General features: G+C 43.6%; 1 protein-coding gene across 4 annotated transcripts in view; it reads right to left on the reverse strand.

Annotated features, from left to right (window-relative positions):
- The window catches only part of AKT1 (AKT serine/threonine kinase 1), a 79,325-nt gene extending 62,433 nt beyond the window's left edge, over nt 1-16,892 (reverse strand). The window contains exons 1-3 of one of the 4 annotated variants that reach the window (XM_077180768.1): nt 16,749-16,892; nt 9,647-9,822; nt 4,861-5,046 (exon numbers count right to left, since the gene is read on the reverse strand). In XM_077180768.1, coding sequence (XP_077036883.1) covers nt 4,861-4,972 — 112 coding nt within the window. In that variant the 5' untranslated portion in view covers nt 4,973-5,046; nt 9,647-9,822; nt 16,749-16,892. Of the gene's footprint in view, nt 1-4,860; nt 5,047-9,646; nt 9,823-16,020; nt 16,174-16,310; nt 16,656-16,748 lie in introns of those variants that run through there. The other 3 variants (XM_077180766.1, XM_077180767.1, XM_054634860.2) reach the window with 3 other exon arrangements.
- Nucleotides 16,893-17,611: the final 719 nt, after the last annotated feature.

The raw sequence follows: 17,611 nt of genomic DNA on the forward strand, positions 1-17,611 counted from the left end.
ATTAGATGAGGTTAGAAATTCCTTAGGCTGAGGGTGGTGAGGCACTGGAATGAGCTGCCCAAAGAAGCTGTGAATATCCCATCCCTAGAAGTGTTCCAGACCAGTTTGGATGAGGCTTTGAGCAACCTTATCTAGTGGAAGATGTCCCTGTCCATGGCAGAGGGGTTGAATTTTATCATCTCTAAGGTCCATTTCAACTCAATCCATTCTATGACTAAAGCAGACAAACCATTTTTTTAGTAACAACCATGTAAAAAGGCAGGATTTCTTTTTAAAAAAATTATGGAAAAAACCCCATATGATTTGAAATGTGGTCTTCTCAATACATTTCCCCAGCAGCACAAAGACCACTTCCCATAAAATTACTTCATCATTGAATTTATACTGGCATAGGACTCACATCCTCTGCCCAGAAATCAAAGTCCACCTAGAAAACGACTTCCAAATCCTACAACCAGCACTGTCACCACAGATAATCACAACTGGATTCCAGACTGCTCTATGCATAAACTTCCAGTAGAAAAATAAACATTTAATACAGCTAAATCTATGCAACTACACATTTCAGTCCTGAATTATTCCTTGGTGTTCCCAAATTTTCATTGTGCTTAATGAGCATAGAAAGGCAAAGAGACTGGATGATCAAAAGTTAAAAATAATAAAACAAGACAAAGAAAAATCTACATTACAAAGAAAACACTTTCAGTAAGTTAAATGATTGCTATTTATAGATGGTTTATTGACCACAGAAAGGCACAGGGATACATATGACATGTAAAAACACCAGTCCAGACAATCCATGCCTGGAAGCCCCTGAAAAGCAACCAGCAAATAAAAAGCTGTATTCCCTCTCTGCAGAGGCCTGGCAATGCATTTTGAGCTGCTTAACAGGTTGTTCAAGGGTGTAACTATTTACTAATACTCCAACTGAGAAGCTCCAATGTAGGCATAAACCCAAAAATACACAGAATTGTGTGCAGTCTTGTAATTCTGGGCATAAACCCTACCCAGTGCAAATATTTTCTACACCAGTTTAACTACACTACTCTGCACAAAACAGCAATATGTTGTTATTTGTAATATGGCACATACAAAGCCTTGTACAGGAAGAGACAGCAAAATTTTAACTAAGTATTTTTTTCTCTTGAATCTTAAGATTTATTTTAGGAATTTGATACATAAATAAGCAGTTCAAATACAGTTTCATTTCTATGTTTCTATTAACGATGAGACCTGCCAAGCATCTTGCAGGTAACCAGAAATTTATTTTTTCATATTGCCTGCTTTCTGAAGTGTAATCAGGATGTGCTCTGTGATCCCCAGACCCTCTGACACAATTGTAGAAATAGCAGGGTAAGGCTAGGAGGCCAAAAAAACAAAAACACACACTACAAATTATTTCAAATCCTCTATTTTTTGAGCTTTTTTCTGTCAAGTAATTAAACAGCCCTTTTTGCTCTGCTTAGTCTAAACCATGGAGCAGGTTCTGCTTATCTTTTCCAATTTTTCTCAACGTCATGAGGACTAGCAAGCTTCTCTGCTTCAGGAAGAAAAACAGGCAAAACTTTCAAAATCTTGGGACTTCTACAGGTGGGAACTGATTTATAACGCCAACATAAACATAAAGGCTGCACTTAAATTTTGAGAATTAGTAGCAATTAATGTAAGCAGCCTGACCTCCATCAGCACCTGAAGTTCACTTCAGGGCACACCAGTGTCAACCTCTTGAGTCTTCATCAGCAAATAATGCTTGTCTTGAAGACCTCTCCTATGGAGACAGGCTGAGAGAGTTTGGGGCTGTTCAGCCTGAAAAGAGGATGCTCTGGAGAGACCTTACTGCTCACTTTTTATACATACTGAGGACTTTTAAAAAAGACTGAGAGGCTATCAGGGCCTATTGTGACAGGTTATGGTTCTAAAATATAGAAGAGTAGATTTAGACTACGTGATATTTAATAAAGAAATTCTTCACTCTGAAGGTGGTGAGGCACTGGCAGAGGCAGCCCAGTGAATCTGTGGATGTCCCACCCCTAAAACTGTCCAAGGCCAGCTTAGATGGGGCTTTGAGCAACATGGTCTAGTTAGGGCAAGGTGTGCCTGCCTATGACACAGGGGTTGGACTAGATCATCTTCAAAGGTCTCTTCCAACCCCAACCATTCCAAGGCTGGAGCTCCCTCCCAAAACAGGTATCTCCTGTGAAGGCTGTGGCTCACCACCAACACAAAGCCCACTTTTCTGGCATGCTTATCCTGTGGTTCTCATTAGGAGACTATTAGTAAAGCCCAGGCAGAGGAGACTGATTTGACAGCCCCATAAATTACTCAGATGCTGCACTCAGTCTCATTAAGAGCATGAAATACCACTGCACCATGCACAGAACCACTGACTCTGAAGTGTATTTCTACATGCAGTTCACCAAAGGCCTGGGTTTTGGACAGCACTTCAAAACATGCTCTCCCAACTTACCCAAGAGGCTCAGGGGAAACAGTAACTGACTTGCCCACAGTCTGTGATGATTGTTTACCTCAGCTGTCCTCAAATATGACCATGCACTTTTGAATAAACTGACAAATTTCACAATGTTATTTGACCAGCTATCTTTTTCACATTTTTGGCTCAACTTGAAGAGGTGGGAGAATAACCCCAGAGGTCTGCAGCATGCTTACCAACTGCACTCAAAGTCAGTCTTCATTATTTCCCTCTTTCAGCTGCAGTAAATATTTCTCACAAAAACACACTACTTCACACCTAATATGGTGCTTTTCTTTCTCCATTCTTTTTCTTCCTCTTTCCTCACATAGTTTCCTGGTTTTTGTTCCCCCTTTAAGAAGCACATTGTACCTACAACATAATGCATCTGAAAATAATAATCCCTCCTCTGTCATCCCCCATGAGAGATGACTTTTAAATAAGGCTTAACTAATTTTTTTCTTTGTAAATCAGTTACTCCAATATGTAAAATGGGGAAAACCCCAAACAGCTGACAAGTATTTGGTTTTTACAATGCTCTCTCTTTTAAAATACATTAAAATTAAACGTTGAGCTATTAAGCAAATCCTTTTTTTTTTTTCCGCAACGGATATCAAGGTCTGTTTACCAAATGAATCTGACACCAACCACCACTCCAATTTTTAAGAGAATTATTAGTGACACAGAAAGTGTATGAAAGAAGAGACACCACATGTCACCGTGTACTGCTCTAAGAGCATCAAAGTCCTCACCAGCTTTTTCAGATGGCAGAATCTCAGGCTACAAGCGATAACCAGGAGCAAGTTTGGGCAGGGGAAGGCACAGGCAAAGACAAGGAGTGCAGCTGACAGTGCTTACACAGTGGCAGCAGCACCAGTTGGAAGGGAAAGAACCTTCTGGCATCCACACAGGGGCTGCAGGGGAAGACATTTCCAAGCGAGGACAAGGCGCCAAATTTTAAATGCATGGCACAGCACCTTGCCTAAAACCACCTCTGCAGGAACGAGCAAGCTTTATTCTCTTGCTCTCTCTTTACCTCAAAATAGCATACTCACTCAGTACTTCTTTCTTCCTACATCCAAACCTGATGACTTCTCAATATGCCTACTGAGAGAAAAAAAGAACAGAAAACACGGAGAGCTTTTTTTTTCTTTTTCAGAGGCCTACCTTTCCCTTTTTGAAAAGGAAGGAACCATGAAAAAGAAAATCAAAGCAAATACAGGCACTTTCTGCATGATCCACTGTATCATGCATTCCTAGGCTTGCTTTTACAGGGCTTGTAACGTCCTAGATCCCTCATTCTCAAATCCCTTTTAATAACAAGTAACATTAATCTATGACGCTACCCCACTTTTAGAGATAAAATTGAGACCTAGTTTGTTTCGCTTCTGATGTGCAATAAAACAGAATATGAAAGTAAACTTCCAGGACTGACATAAATAACCTGGGCATCAACATCCCAGCTCTTCCTCTTTGCCATTCAAAGAGAGAGTGCTCAGTCTCACTTCCAAGTAAGCTCCAGTCAGTTTACAATCAATGAAAAACACATCTAACCCAGCATCACTTCTCTAAAGAACTGAAAGTGTTTTGTGAAAATGTTAGAATAAAGACTTTTTGGAAGTAATTTTTACTGAAGAAAGAAACATTTCGATGTCACCCTTCAAAAATGTGAAGCTGTAGAATAAAGAATGGGTTTCATGCAAAAATGTTCTGGAAGACAGTTTTCTGAAAGGTTGCTGGAAAGTAACAGAAACACTCCAAGACAAGTAGTCTGCTCTGTGAAAGGAAGATGAGCCACTTCTAGGCTACACCAGCTCTTTCAAAGATGAAATGCAGTACAGTTACACTGCACCAGCTGATTCTCAGTTTCTGACTTCCCCTGTCTTCCAGAGCAAACTTTTTACAGTACACTAGACCCAGCCTGTTTCCTATGATCTCTCCACAAATAATTCCATCAGATGAGATTACCCTCCAAAAGTCTAGCTGACTAGCCATTATCAGCTCATATTTCTCCAGATGTTTTGTGATCTCATCCTTTCTTAATGTCTCTAGCATCTTGCCTACCACCAAGGTCAGATTTATTAGTTGACAATTTCCTGGTTCCTCCCCAGTCCCCTTTTCCCAGAACAGGACAAGCAAAATGAAAGCAACCAAGAGCTAGAATTGCAAAACTATTGCCCCTTGTGTTGAAAAAGAGACACACAAGGAAAACCACAAACTGACACAGCTTATCTTTTGTTTCCAACAAGAAGAGCAACAGATTTCCCTATAAACCCAACCCTTCAGTTCCAGAAACAGCATCAGCTTCTTTCCCTCGGTCACAACTTCCCCACTCCATTCTTCATTCAGTCCCACTCCGTTTTTTGTTCAGTCCCTATCTTGTTTCTTACCTTTCCATTCCCCCCTGAAGCAGCTGTGCCTTCTATAGCTGGCATCTTCAGAGTTCAGATGGCTCTTAGGATCCTTTGCATCAAGTGCCACAGCCATTCTTTGAAATACCATGAAAGGCAGGTGATCCTTGAACTAATCTGAACCTCAAAGGTTCTGACTACACAGGTCACCAAGACAGTGCATCACTACATCCCAGGGACAGACAGAAGCCAAGGTAAGAACAAAAAAACACCCCAAAATAAAACACACACACACACACACACACACACACAGAAAAAGAGGTAGGGAACATGGTGAGAACAGAAAAGAGAGAAGAAAGAAGAGGTTGAAGAAAAACAGCAACACCAGAGACTCCCTGGCTTAAAAATATATCTGGTCATATCTTCTTATAAAATCCTCTTTTGATTCACACTAACAGAATACTGAAAGTATGAATCTGTGCTCCAAATAACAAAGGTAAAGTTCACCATCTGTGCTATTCTGCTAGGGAAAGTTAAAAGAGCAACAATCAGCATTTTAGTCCTGGTTTGTATTTTACATATGGATCTTGCATTCACTTTATGCAATGAAGCTATAGCAAGAAAAATCACAACGGGCCACTTGTTATTAATTAGGCTGTCTGTAACACTCCATTCATTACAGAAATAATTCTTTAACCAAAAGAAAAAAAAAGGTATTATATCCAGAAGTGGAGTAGGTATCTTATGTATTATTTCTCATTTTAAGGCCTCTATTAGATTTGATCAGCTTGTAAGCTACAGATTCCATCAGTCAAATAGTTTTACCTGCCTGGCATTTGGAGGACATGTTATGGTTTTCATGGTTAAAATTACTATGTGGTGCTAATATGCTATTTAAAAACAAAACAGCTTTGCATTTCCTGCTAAATATTAATAGATGAATACACAGGTCTCTCCAGCTCCTTATAATTGCTTCTGATTTCTCAGACTGAGAAATGGAGATTTTTCAATTTCCTTTTTCAAATGTCAGTGTGTATTTTTCCCTCCTCCTCTTTCCCTGCCTCCAAAAGACTCCTTTTTTTCATACAAGTTTATGCCCTAATAAGAAAACCGGACATACTAGGGAGGACAGAGATGACAGAGTATCAAAACACACAATCCCCTCTTTGTTAGCCATGCAGAAAGACTTTAAAAAAAAAAAAAACAGGATGAAGACTGAAAACAATAGAAGGACCTTTATAAACAGGGACAAGAGCAGAAAGATACAAGAAATCCAATGAGATCTTTAAAATGGATCAGTAAAGCAAGTAAAATACACTTGGGTACACCTCTGTTCTCCAAAAAGTTCCCCACACACAACCAAAATTAAGGATCCTCACGACATACATTCAGAAAACCTATAATCTCAGAGCTCAACAAGCAGCAATTTGGGCAGATAATTTTCTCCTTCTCTCCTCATATTCAATCACAATTATAGCACCTCTGCATCGAACCATTTCCCCCATCCTTTCCCACTAAACAAAACCCTCAGTGTCACACAAGCAGGGACTGCACACCCTGGATGTGCATACACAGGCTGGATGCACAAATCCAAGCCTGAGCTCCTTCACACCTCCCACCTGTGTGCTGGAACAGTCCAGCAGGTACACAAAGAGTGGTCACAAGAGTCCATCCTTGCTGGGATTTGAATAACAGCACCAAGCACTGCCAATGGGGAAAGGGATGGGGAGGGAAAAGTTCATTCATGAATTCTTTCATTTCTGCCTGGTTGAGGTTAGACATGTCATAGACACAACTGGCCCCTGCTCAAGCAAACATCTGCACTACTGGAAGTGAAGCTTCCTTCAGTGACTGACTTAGAGAACTGCCAAGAGCTCTCGGTCAGGCAGCAATGTTTAATTTCATTTCTCCATTTGTATTTTTAATCTTGGAAACAAAAACATAAATGTAAAGCATGCTGACAGAAGAAAACAACTACACAGTTCTAGAAAGCCCTCCTACTTCCCTGCCAGGCCGAAACACCTGCTCCTGCTAATGATGGCTCTATGCTTACTTACACCTGCCATCCAGAAGGGCTCCAGAGCACTTTGCAGCCTGATTTATACATACACAAATCATTAAAACCACCAAAATTAAGCCACTGCTGGGGTGAGATGTGGCAACTGTTTAACTGCACGCAGCCATGCTGTTCGACTGCTCAGGACAGGAACTGTAAGAGACACCAAATCCAACCAAAGCTATGGGGAACGTTAGGTTGAGAGAACATCATTGCCCAATCTGGATTTTAGCCAGTCACTACCTAATATATTTGCATGTGGAAAACCTTAGGATCTTTAAAGTGCACATGCAGTGCAACTTTTGATTTTATAAATGATCTAAAATACTATATATACATATACATACACACACACACACACACATATATACACATTTATATATATATATATATACACATATATATGTTTCTTGTATCTGAAATCCCCCCTTTAGCAGTCCCTCCCTGAACTAATTATTGTTTATGCCTTGACTTCAGAAGCTCACCGTATCAGACATCAGTTTTGGAAACATCCTGTGGTTGAAGCACTTAATCTAGCAGAGCCAGCAAACTGATAGTGTCTGGTAATAAATGTAGATTGTTTAAAAAAAAAAAAGATGCTTAACAAAACACATGCATACACAGAGTGGATAAGTTACTCCCCAGCAAAAATGAACTGAATTTGTCAACCTATCCCTGAACAGCTACAAAAACCAAGAGATTCCCAGGGCTGACACCAGCAGGCTGAAGAGAAAATAGAGCATTGCTTTCTAAAAACCTCCTCATGAGGACAACACCAAATTAACAGCTGCAAAGTCAATGAAGTGGAATGAAATAGGTGTCCTGCACATACCAAGAGGGCAAAAGGACATTGGGAAACAGGTCAAAAAGATTAAGAAACCTGGAATCCAAAAAATGCCAAGGTATTTTTAACGGTTTAGGAGTTTGGGCACAAATTTGCAGCATCAAATATGCGGAACATGCAGAGTAACATTTTGAAAATTGGAATGTGCTCAGCACGTAATCTCATCATAATATTATCAGCAATCCATCAGAGATAATAATCTGTTTCTCTAAGGCAATTTTAAAACAAAACAAAAAAAAAATCAGGAGATCTGGGCATCTTTTACTAAGACCTCCTCCAGAGGTCTCCTTACTCGAAAGTAGCTTTATTGTAATCCTAGAAACAACAAAAATTCAGTTCCCAAAACTAAACACAGACAAACTTGAAATACAACATGATTGTTGAAAAGTTTCAGACACATGTGCCTCTGAATCATCCCGACAATGCCTTTTCCATAATGTTTAAAATAAATGTTTCTCCCTCAGATTTTTGTGCAGTGCTCCTCAAAATAACAGATTTTTTTTTATATTACAGGTAAGTGTAGGAAGAATTGCAACAACAGATGATTAAAAACCCTCAGCCTGAAAACTTTGTATAAATTAAAAAAAAAAATCTCTGATTTGAAGAGTTTCTAGATTCATAAATGGGAATTGGAAGTATAATTCTCTATTTCTTTCTTCTATTTAATCCAAACACAGAATAGTTCTCAAATACTTTGTCAGAACAAAGCAGCCTGGGTACACCAGAATTACTGAAGCTACTTAAGCTAATGAGTGCAAAGGTGCTTCCAACTGAAATAAACCGGAACAAAAAAAATCCCACACACCCCCCTAAAAAAACTTGAACAAAACATTTGTACATCAAGCATCAACCTGCTAAATTACACTGCATATCCAATTGTTAGAAATATACACTTCCAACCTCTTAAATACACATCATCAACATGTTTACTAAATTCCTAGATATTTCTTATTGTTGCCAAAGAACCACCAGCCTTTACCAAGGTTATGATAATGCATTTCAAATTTCTTCCATAAATAATTATGTTATACCTTTGCACCTTCAGGCAAGTTGTTGCAAACCCTCTAGAAAAATCCTGAGTCTGCAGAACCATGTAAGTTTCCCTACTGCTGGAGCACACAGATTCTGGTTTTGGTCCAAAAAAATGACACTATCATGGAAAGTACCTAAGACTGCTCTCTCCAAGAAACAATAGTAGAGTACAAACAAACAGGTAATACCCTATAGGATCAATGCTGTGGTACTTGAAAAATGAACACCTGTCCAAAAAAACCAAAACCACCGTTTCAGGAAGAAAAGAAGGCAAAAAGCCTAACCACACATGTGACTGTCTTTTCAATTTTGCCACTCTGTCAAGAATAAAGACTTCTTATAAAAATCAAATGTTGTACATGGTACAACCAAAATGCACAGAGTGCAGAAACTCAAGGCTATTCTTCTTGTCCAGGACACTGGTACCCAGAGCAGTTCAGACACACAGAGAATAGCACATTTTCTAGCAAGTCTCTGCAAGAGCACAGACTTGCTCACAAAATACAGGCATATTTTACACTGATCAAAAATATTCATCTTAATTGTCCCTTCTAGCATAAAAAGGAAAGCTACAGACCTACATACAAACCAAAATTATTTACTACAGTTTAACCTCTAGCACTCTAAGTAGTATCTCCTTCACTTGCTACCTTTATCATCATTTTTAAAGCAGTTGACACCAATTTTTGGTGAACACATGCACTCACACACACAAGAAAGCCCCTTATACATTCATTTGCTAAAGCTTGAAAAAAAGTCAGGCACACTCCCTATGTGCTGTTTCCCACTAGGATGAACAGGAAAATAATGGATTATTTGAGGACATGCTGCTAAACACCACATTAGAGAGGGATTGGAGTAATTTCACTGTCCAGAAGGGAAGAATCACTCACCTCGTTTGTGAAGCCAGCCTTCCTTCACTATCGCTACTTCATTCATAATGGCAGGAATGTCTCTTGAAAACCAGTTTATGGCAAAAGATCACTCAGCTGAAATTCTTGAACTCCAGCAGAAGGCTCCACAAGAGGGACGAGGGTTTCTCCTCCGTTTTCCTCCTTTCCAGCTATTTCTAAAAGGATCAAAAGAAGAGCACACCATCATTTCAAAGCACGTCGCAGATGTACAACAACGTGTACAACAGGGAGTAGCTTTCATTGCTGCATTGCTGGTTTGGGATTTTTCTGTTCTATTATTATTACAAATCTTAAGCAAGGGCTTAGCTCTCCACAAGAATTTATCTTGGCGAGTAGAGGTGCCAAAACACAAGCTTGCTAAAGTCCTGCTTCTTCACTGAGTAGGCTGATCATGGGCAGACTCACAACACTACCAGGTGCTGTCTGAATTACAGGTGGGTTCAAGACCTTACCTAGTAGACCTCCATCTGTGCAACACCACCTCATTCTTTGCAACAATAAAAATTCTGAAATATCACAAAAAACAGTTTTCAATGTTTCCTGGTAAGGAAGACTTCCAGAACATCTCCTGGAAGGTTTCTTTACAGCCTGATTATAGTCTATTAACAAGCACACAGTGTGTCTTAGAGATAAACCTCTGACAGTAAATTCCTATCCTGCTTACAATTTTCCTACCTTCAGCATCATCCCCTTAATACCACTCAGATCTCCTTGACTCCCCAAAAAGTATCTTCTCTAACTTTAATATTTCTAACTTCTACCTCTCCTAGAGGTATACAAACAACCACAGATAAGCTCACATATCTTACTGTTATCCCAAATCAGTCCTTACAGCACCCTGATCAATTTTATTGCTCTTCCTTAACTGTGCTGCAGTTTGCTGATGCCTTTCTCACAATGAAATATACCCAACAGAACTTGGGACTTTTACCCCTCTGTTTTATGAGACAAAACCCCTCTCTAAATAGCTCAAGATTGCCATTTCTTATTGAAAATGTGCCTTGCTCGTGGCTGACTACCACAGAAACATTCTGTGCATTTCTCTCCCTCACTGAATGTATTCTCTTCCCAAATGCATTAACTTTTATTATTTTTCTAAATTGAATCTGATTATTTTTCTCCTTGTGGTACAAACATTCCCTGTTTTTCTTTATTTCTTCTATGCTCTCAGAAGTGTCCAGGCTGCCATTCAATTTGGTATTATCTGAGTGATCAAAAAACCTAACTGGTGACAAATTCCCAGCAGTAACCAACAAGTTTAATAAAACAAAACCCAGCAGCATTTGTAAACTGCCACCGAAGACGCAGCTTTTACTGGAGTCTCTCACCTACCACAGAGACATCCCATTCCCACCTGACAAATATATACCATCTCTGCATGAATTTGGCACGTGTGCATCAATTATCTCTGAGCATTGCAGGTGATAGCCATCCATCAGAAACTAGATTAAAAAGCAACTAATTCCCCATAACTCACTAAGACACAACACTGGATGGAAGAAAACAGGTGGTCAAAATGAATCCAACCTAGAACTGAAACCCCAGCAGGGGCAGAGGGCTTTGTACTACATCCGAGTGATCTGAAACAGGCAGTGTTCAAAGCACAAAGCTCGAATTTGAACAAGTTCCATCACTGCCAGCAGAAATGGATGGAGAAAGGAGATCACTCCCCTGACACTCTGCCTACAAACCTACACTGTTTGTTACTGTTCCTCAGCTTTTCCAGTTAACAGTTTATGTTGAAGTTCTCCCCAGAAACAAGGTGAGTTTGGATTTTTTTTCCAAGTTACAAATCTGCCAATCTCACTAGTTAGAATTATCAACTCCGCGAAACAGATGTTTGCCTGAGGGAGGGAAGATACACAAAAAATTACACTGGAACAAGTGACATGTAATAATTCCTAATTTCATAAATAAATATGAGAACACTGTATGCTGCAGAATAGAGACCAGTAATCCACAGCTGCCAGAGATACCTTGGAACAAACTCCTTGCGCTCCAGAGCAATTAGGATAGAACCTGACAAACACAGCAGGCTTTTTCCTTTCAAAATGGCCATGCACAATGCTCAACAGCCATACAAGCTAGACTTGCTTGCTGATGTCAAGAGAAGACTAGACCTCAGTTAGAGGCTTGAGCAATTTGCAAAGTGTTGAACAAAAACCCCCAAGATTATCACAGCTTGAGTATGGAAATGCAACACCCAGGTGTGAAAGTTAACACTTCAAATCTGTGTCACACAGGGTGCAGGGACTGTGCAATCCTACCTCTGCACCCTGATTTCAACCATTTAGAGGCACTGAGCAATCAATATCCTTTCCAACAACCATACATAAAAATGGAAGCTACAAGACAAACTAGGCTGTAGAAAGGGCAATACTATTATTAAAAACATAAAAAAGCATGAAGGACCAGAACTCTCCAATCTGCAGCTAACTTACTCCAGGTTTTCCTGCGTTAACACTTGTCAGGATTACAACTTGGCAGCTTCCTGCTTGTCATCAGCTCAACTGTCATTTAATAATCCAAATTTGAATGACAACAGAGCCAAAAAAAGCAGATCAACAAAGAACTAAAGTTCAGAGGGACTATTTTTTCTACTCTCTGTGGTGTCCAAGCAGCGTGGACTGCCTTTTCCCTACCAGTTCTACCCAAGAAACATTTCCCACTTGCTACTGAAGCCGTGCTCTCAGGGATGTGTCTTTACCTGCCCACCTGCTTTCAGGGGAGGGGGGTGGAGAGTTTTGTGAAGAAGCCATGGCACAACAAAGTGGAAAAACATTAAACACTTCCTGACACCAACCTGCATCATTTGTCCCACCTCAGTCCTTCAGTCAGCCATGTCAGAGCACTTACTTCACATGGAGAAACTTAAGCTATTTTTAATTTGCAATGTGAAGAGCTGGGGATCCCTTCTCACTGTCTAACAAGACGTCCATAGGCACAGTTCCAGCAGCAGCAAACCTGCTCTATCTACTGTATTTTAAAACACACATTCAAGCTGTGCCTAATACATCTATTTTAGCAAGAGACGTTATTGAAGACAGTGGCAGCAAGCAAGAGTGATTTCTCGGAATAGAAGAGCAAGTTAACTATAGGTCAATGTACTACTGAAGATGTGTAAACCAGAAAAAGTTCCTTTTCCATAAAATCCTTAGAGGGGAAAAAGAAAAAAAAAATAAAAGGAGTGATTACAGTCCTCATTTATGGCCATCTAGGAATGGTTCCCAGTGAAGAGAGGGCATCTGAGGTAAGTATGACCTGGCTGCTCCAGTCTGTGTCTGCACAGGACTGAATACTGTCAAAAGCTAAACAATTTGGTCTTTCTCTTAGTCTTCTCTTTGCTTGTTTTTCAACATGCATTTCTGTAATACTTCTTTTAATACTGCAATAGTCCTCACGCAGCTGAAGTGCTGTAAATCATGAATGGCATGACATCAGCATTGTATCATGGTGACACTGGTTTTGTGTACATATTAATGCCTTAAAGGCTATTAAGTTCTTCATAAATAATGAGATAACTCACTTCCATAGGCACTGCAGCAATGAAACCTGCTTTAAGGAGTCAGTCAAACCAAGCATCCAACAGAAGGTGGAGCAGAACCACCTTTTCCGTATTTGGGAGAGCTGTGTTAGAGCTCCTTCTCTCGTTCTCTTCTATACACCTATATTGTCTCTTCTATACTTCTATATTGTCCTCACACCTTCTTTTTTCTCTAAGAAATTAGAAATATTAATCTGTACCTCCTGTCCTCTTTTCAATGCAAAGTTTTATATTTGTTTCCATTCACACCCTAGAGCAGATCAGGAAGAAAAGGAAGTCTTCCATTAAGCTGAAGCTTAGCTTATGGGATGCAGGAGCACCTATGGTAATCACCTCATCTTCATGAGGGAGAGTAAGCAAGGGACTAAAGGGAGACTGACCCACCAGCCTCAGTCCTGGCACGTCAGACTGTGTCTTGGCTGCACTCGTTAGCCCAGATCAGAAAGCAGATTACAAAAAAGCATTCCCCTGGGCTAACACTTTGCCCTGTCACACCACCAGTTACCACCGATGCCCACTGTCCTGGTGTGGCACAGTCCTGGTTCTCCCAGGACACTCCGAGCCCAAACGTGCTGCACATCCTTACATGTTCTCATAATGCACAGCAACAGGACCAGGCAAAGCAGGATCCAGCTGCCCAAGTTTGCCTACTGTGGCCACATGACACTGTCATGAGAGCAGATGAGGTACAGGGGAGCTGGACTGGGCCAGGGCGGTGCGATCAGGCCCGTTACATGGGATGCCACGAGCAACCTTCCCTCTCTTCCCAGTGCAAGCTCCCAGCTGACAGCCAACTGCACCAAAACAGCACAGACACAACAAAGTTGGGCTCCAGCCAGCATTTCAAGTGGAGCGTACAGATAGATGTTCCCACCAGGCTTTGACCAGTGGAGTACATCTCCTGCCTTACGCAAATCCTGCCCTGGCTGTTTCACGGGAGCAGCAGTGATTCCAACGTGCTCAAGGCCCTCTGAGCCTGCAGCAGCTTCGCACCATGACCCAGTTACCAAATCTGGGCAGACAGCTTTCAAGGAAGCTTAGAAGGACCAGGTTGTGCCACCATCTTAGCTTCCCTTAAAAAAGGCATTGTGGGCCACGACTTAGGTGTGGCCACCAGTATTTGCTACTGTGTGCTGTGTGCCTCCAATGACACCACATCTGTACTGGAATTTCATGGCAGCAAGTGCAGCGGATCACAAGGTTCACAAAGGATTCTCAGATACAAAGTTATGGGGAAAATGGCAACTGGAAAACAAAAATCTCTACGGCCACATCCCCCCTCCCCCCTTTTTTTTTTTTTTTTTCCAATCTATTAGCCTAATCTAGGTTTACAAAACTGTAATTTGAAATATTTGCGCTCTCCTGTCTCTGATCAATAGACAGGAGGTTAATGCTGTTCAGGTGAGGGGCCACAGTTACGACATCCAACTGTCTGTGCTGCAAACACAATAACAGTTTGATTGGACAAACTAAGCTACCTATTTCAAAACTGAGTGATGGCAGAAAAGCGACTTCTTCATAAGCCCCTCTGCAGCCCAGACAAAATCTTCTTTATGTTCCCAAACAAGGACAAGTCTTTTTACAGTTTATGCTCATATAATTTAAGAACTGTGCTGCCCGGAACTCTGCTACCAACCTGAGATATATTTAATCAAATTCCATTTTAAAGTATTTGTAACTGAAGTTTTGTTCAGTCCCCAAAGAAATCAAGACAGTTGTGAAACTATTTAATTGTTAATGTAATCACTTACAGAACACTTTCATAAGACTGTAAGTGAATACTGGAGCTGGAAGTGACTTGTGGACACTGGATCAATTCTTAAATTTGATTTACCACTGCTGCACACCAAAAACAGTTCTATAAACACCACACACAACACAAACCCTACTATTAAAAAAAAAATCAAAGGTAGTTGCACAGTGTCTTTAAATCTGCTAACTCAGACAAATGTTGTGGCTGTCACCATGAAACTAACTACTACATGAAAGTAATTACTAGTCATGCAGTATGTCAAATTTATTTACCTGCAAACAAATACTCTTGAGCATTAAGTGTTAGTAACTCCCTTTTATAACTGTATTTTGAAATGTACATCCCTCCCGTGGTATAAATAAAACAAACAAGTGAAAATCATGGATTTGCCTCTTACATGATAGAGGTGGTAGGAAAACAAAGCAAAACAGTTAAATATTTCCCACCGGGGTGGCCGGGGGGGAGGCACACACCACCAATAAGGTGGGAGCTGTATCTGCATCAGTAGCGTCCTGTCAGTAAAATGAATTGAAAGTACCAGAACGTTTATATGCTTGATTATGTGTTTTACAAAGAAACAGACACAAGTCCTACAAGTCTCTAAGATCATTTCGGCAACTGCTTCACCTGGGGGGGCGGGGGGGATTCTGCAGACAGCTCCCTACACATCTGCAAAACACGACTGCAAAAAAAAAAAAAAGAAAGAAAGAAAGAAAAAAAAAATCAAGTCCACAAGCGCTGCACAGCCACCTACACACGCGAAATGCCCACGGAGGGAATCACACCCCCGTCGGCAAACACTCAGTGGTCCGCAAAGCGGAGCTGGGCTGAACAACGCGGCCGCAGAAGACAAGGGGAGAAGATGGGGGCGGGGGAGGTGGGAAAATGGGGGGCCCTCGGCTACTTTGCTCGCCGCTGTTTCAGGAATATCACAAGAAATATCACAAGCCACCCCCCAGCCGCCCCCACCGCCGTTTCCCCGGGGGATGCTCGCGCAGGGGCCGGGGCGGGGGCAGGCCCGAGGGGAGACCCCCGCCCCGCCGCCCTCTCACCCACCGCATCCCCGGGGAGCCAACAGCTTCCTGTCCGTTCCGGGCCCGCCGGCAGCACGGACCGACCGGCCGGGGCCGCCTGCAGCCCGGGCCTTCTCGCCCCCCACCCCGCCTGGCCGTGCCCGGGGGCCGGCGGGGCAGCCCACGCCCGGGGAAGACGAAGGGAGAGCGGCCGCCCCCTTTCCCGGCCCTTCCCTTCCCTCCCGGCCCCGCACAATGCGGCCGCGCCGAGCAGGCCCCGGCCCCGGCGCTTCCTTCCCCCAGCCCTTCCCAGCCGGGGAGCGGGTCACTTACATGGCTGGAGCCCCGGGAGGAGGCGGCGGCGGCAGGGGAAGGGAGCCGGGGAGGGAGTCAGGGGAAGGGGAGGGAAGGGGGGGAGCGAGCCAGCGAGCGAGCGGGGGAAGGGGGCGGCCGGCGAGGCGGGCGGGCTCTGCGGCGGGCGCCGAGCGAAGGCCTCACTGGGCTCCCGGCAGCCGCCGCCTCCTCCTCACCATCCCCGGGCGGCGGGGCGGCTCCTCCTCCCCCTCTCGTAGGCGCTCGGCCCGTGGGGCTCGCACACCCGCTCCGGCTGCCGGCTCGCCTTCCCCGCCGCTCCGCCCTGCGAGGCCGCCCCTCGCCTCGCCTCGCTCCGCCGCCACCGCCTCCCCCCGCACCCCCGGGCCGCGCTCCCGCCGCCCGCGCCGGGCTCGTCCCGCACGCGTCTCCGCGGCGCTCGCTCGCTCGCTCGCTCACACCCTCCGCGGAGCGGCCGCCGGGTCCCGCCGCCGCTTCCCGCCCGTGCCGAGGGGCGGCCCCGCTCCGCTCCGCGCCGCTCCCCGGACGGGGTTCGTGGCCTCGCCACCCTTCGAGCTCCCACAGCGCGGCGGAGCAGCGCCCGCCAGCCCGGCCCCCTCCGCCCACCCGCCGGCCCGGCCCCAGGCCCCGGGGGCGGTGTTTCCTGGCCCCGGGCGGCCCCGGTGTTCCCCCTTCCCCTGGCACCGGCCCGGCCCCGGAGCAGAGCGCCGGGGACGCTGTGCCCCGGGAGCGGAGGGATGTGGCCTGCCCTGACTCGGCCTGTGAACCGGCTGCCTGGAGCATGGACAATTTCACAGAATCACAGAATCAATTAGGTTGGAAAGGAGAGGTCATTGAGTCCAACCTATAACCGAACACCACCATGTCAACTAGATATGGCACTAAGTGCCACATCCAGTCGTTCCTTAAACACCTCCCACTGAAATGGGCAGCCCATTCCCAATGTCAAAACACCCTTCCTGTAAAGAATTTCTTGCTAATGTTCAGCCTAAACCTTTCTCGGTGCAGCATAAGACTATGTTCTCTGGTCCTGTCACTGATTGCCTGAGAAGAGAGACCGAGCTCCACCTGGCTACACCCTCCCGTCACGGAGTTCTAGAGAATTATGAGATCCCCTTGAGCCTTTTTTTTTTTTCCAGGCTAAACACCCTCAGTTCCTTCAGCTGTTCCTTGAAAGACTTGTTCTCTAGCCCCTTCACCAGATTAGTGCCCTTCTCTGGACAAAGGGCAACCCCAAAAAAGAGGGACCCTGCCCCACATAGGTGAGAGGCTCAGGCAGCCCCAGCATTTCAAACTCTAGG

Source organism: Agelaius phoeniceus, chromosome 6 (genome assembly GCF_051311805.1).
Source record: "Agelaius phoeniceus isolate bAgePho1 chromosome 6, bAgePho1.hap1, whole genome shotgun sequence".
NCBI lineage: Eukaryota > Metazoa > Chordata > Aves > Passeriformes > Icteridae > Agelaius > Agelaius phoeniceus.